General features: G+C 72.2%; 1 protein-coding gene across 1 annotated transcript in view; it reads left to right on the forward strand.

The window, feature by feature from the left end:
- The window catches only part of MNEG_12693 (hypothetical protein), a gene marked incomplete at both ends in the record, with an annotated part of 5,621 nt that overhangs the window by 1,303 nt on the left and 1,318 nt on the right, over positions 1-3,000 (forward strand). Inside the window, 3 exons of the mRNA XM_014038836.1 lie at positions 217-301; positions 724-2,166; positions 2,503-2,658. Of these exons, the coding sequence (XP_013894290.1) occupies positions 217-301; positions 724-2,166; positions 2,503-2,658 (1,684 nt within the window). The remainder of the gene's footprint in view (positions 1-216; positions 302-723; positions 2,167-2,502; positions 2,659-3,000) is intronic.

The following is a 3,000-nucleotide window of genomic DNA, read 5'->3' on the forward strand; positions in this document are numbered from 1 at the left end:
GGCTTCTGAGATAGGGGGCGCTTCGCACTCGCCGCCTCGCCGCGCGAGGGAGCGCCCATGCCCGCGCCCATGCCCATGGCCGCGCCCACGCCCGCCAACCCGTAACCCTCGCCTCGCCGGTCGCTGCGGCACTGCCTCGCGTTACCTTATCTCGTGCGGTCGTCTCACCCCCTCACCCTCCCCAGGGACTCCCCCGGGGCCCTCAATGTGTCCCAGTCGGAGCTGGTGCTGCCGCCGCCAGAATTTGCGGAAATCAAGCGGCGCCGCGCCAACAAGACAGACTTTGAAATCAACCTGCAGGGTGGGCGGGCGCGGGGGTATGCGGTGGACGCGGGGGGACCCATGTTTTGGGGCGCCCTGCCGGCGCCGCTGGGGTCGCTGGGGCTGCGGGAGGCGCGTTTTGGGAGCTTTGACCGGGGTTTGACCAGGGGTCGAGAGGGTGTTGACCGGGGTTGACCGGGGCTGGGTGGCCTTGGAAGGACGCCTGGCGCGGTCGTGCCCTGTGGCAGTTCCAGGGGGTGGGCAGCGCATCGCGGCTGCGCGGGCCCGCTGGCCACATGCCGCTGGGGCCGCATCATACGCGGGTGCGCAGACGGTGCCTCATATGTCAGCATGCGAGACGTCGCACTCCTGGCCCTTTGGGCTGCACAGCGTGCACACGGCCTCATGCCATGTTTCTTCCCGCCTACACACCCGCCTCGCCCCCCCCCCCTCACCTTGTAGGCTCTGTGGCCTCGTTCCAAGGCACGAGGTTCCTGGACGATCTGGGATCGCGGCTGCTCGTCGATTACCTCGACTGCTACCTGCTCACCGCCTACGACGTCGTGCTAACCTCGGACCCCGCCGCGCTGCCGCCGGATTACAACTGGCCGGCGCCCGGCGCCCCGCTGCGGCGCGGGAGCTTTGCGGGCGGCGGCGGAGGAGGGGGAGGGCTGTCGCGGCAGGGGCAGCAGGCGCTGATAGGGACGCTCACGGCGGCGGCCGCGGTCGCGCTGGTGCTGTTGGGTTTGGTCCTGTGGTCGGCGGCGGCGGCGCGGCGGCGGCGTGAGGTGGAGGGGCGCGGGGAGGGCGCTTCAAAGGGGTTCGCTGGCGCTCGCTTCGCGCGGCGCGGCGCAGAGGGGCCTCCCGGCACGGAGCCGCCCGCGGCGGCCGGCAAGGGCGGCGCCGCCGCGGCCGCCGGCGTGCTCTGCAGCAACCTCAGCAGCCCCCCCGCCAGCCGCAGCGCGAGCGACGCCACGGCGGCGCGGGGCGGCGGCGGCGGCGGCGCGGGGCGGCGCAGCGAGGACTCTGCCGTGCTCGGCGCGGGGGACGGGGACGGCGGCGGCGGCGGCGGCGCGGGCACGTCCCTCCGGTGGAAGCAGCTGCTGATGGCCATCAACACACGGGTGACAGACATCCACGCCAAGCGCCTCGCCGCGGGCCTGCCGGCACCGCCGTCGGACCGCTCGCGCTCGGCGGACGACCTGCCCGTGCCTGCAGAGCTCATGTCCCGCGGCGCCTCGGGCGCCTCGGCCGCGACCGCGGCGGCGGCTGCAGCGGCGGCGGATGTGCAGCGCGGCGCGGCGGAGGACGCCGCCGCCGCAGAGCGTGGCGCCGTCGCCGCCGTCGCGCCGAGCGGCGAGAGCGGGACCGTGAAGCGCAGCGCGAGCAGCCACCGCAGTGTGCTGACGAGCTCGGGGTCGTCCAGCATGCGCACGGCGCCGCGGCACGGGCAGCCGCAGCAGCTGCAGCTGCTGGGGGCGCTCGGGTCCGGCACTTTCGGTACCGTCTTCCGCGCCAGGTGGCGCGGCGCTGAGGTGGCAGTCAAGCTGGTGCGCCTGCCGGCCGCAACTGGCGCGGCGGAGCAGGGCGGCGGCGGCGGCGGCGGGGAGGGTGCGCAGCAGGCGGCGTTTGCGCGCGCGCGGGAGAGCATGGCAGTCCAAGAGGCGGCGATCAGCTCGACGATGACTCATCCCAACATCGTGGCGCTCTACTGCATCGGCCTGCGGCCCATCAACGCGCCCGACGGCGGCGGCGCGGCGGCTGCGGGCGACGCGGCCGCGGCGGAGGGTGGCGACGGCACGAGCGGCGAGCGCGTGCGGCCGGAAGACGCGAGCGGCGGCAGCGGCGGCGGCGGGAGCGGCGCCGGAGGCGGCGCGGTGGTGCTCGCCTGGGAGCTGCAGCTGAGTGAGTGGCCGGCGCGGGGGTGTAATGGGGCGGTGGCGGCTGCGGGGATGCCGCGGCGCAAGAGCGTGGGGAGGGCCACGCCGCGCCGGGGCGCTGGCGCGCGCCCCGGCGCGCGCCCGCGGCTGTGGGGACTGGCCTTCTACTCCACCTGGTTACACGCCCTCCTGGGGCGGCGTGCAAGACCCCTCCTGGCCGGAAACGCATCGCTCCGCCTGCCGCAACACACCCATCGGCATTGAAGCCCCTCCTTTATCTACACGACCACCATAACAAAAGCCTCGAACACAACCCCAGATTATAACCCCAAACATATTTCCCATCATAAACCCCTCCCAGTCATGGAGCACTGCGACCAGGGCACGCTGCGGCAGGCACTGGATGAGGGCCGGCTGCGCGACGTGACGACGGGGCTGACGTCGCTGCCGCTGGCGCTGGCCATCGCGCACGGCGTGGCGTCTGCCATGGAGTACTTGCATGAAGAGTCTGTGCTACGTGAGTCGGCCGGGGGGGGATGTTGATGCACGTACGTGCGTTGCGATGATGTGCGTGTGGGTGTTTATGGGATTGTGTGCGTGTGTGTTGGGGGGGTGCCGTGTTCAAGCCCTCAGCACCGGGAGTCTCCCCTGCAGAGTTTGACTCATCTTTTGAAGTTTTCGCGGGGACACCACTGTGTTTTAGGGCGGACGGAGGCCCGGGTGCCTGGGTTTGGATTTGAGTTGGCCGCCTTGCCTTTGCGCTCGTGCAACCCCATTCCACCCCCACCCCCACATCACCCCGTACACGTGCGCGCACGAGCCACCCAAAACACACACACACACATCCGTGTCACCCCAC

Source organism: Monoraphidium neglectum (assembly GCF_000611645.1).
Source record: "Monoraphidium neglectum strain SAG 48.87 unplaced genomic scaffold scaffold03382, whole genome shotgun sequence".
Taxonomy (NCBI): Eukaryota; Viridiplantae; Chlorophyta; class Chlorophyceae; order Sphaeropleales; family Selenastraceae; genus Monoraphidium; species Monoraphidium neglectum.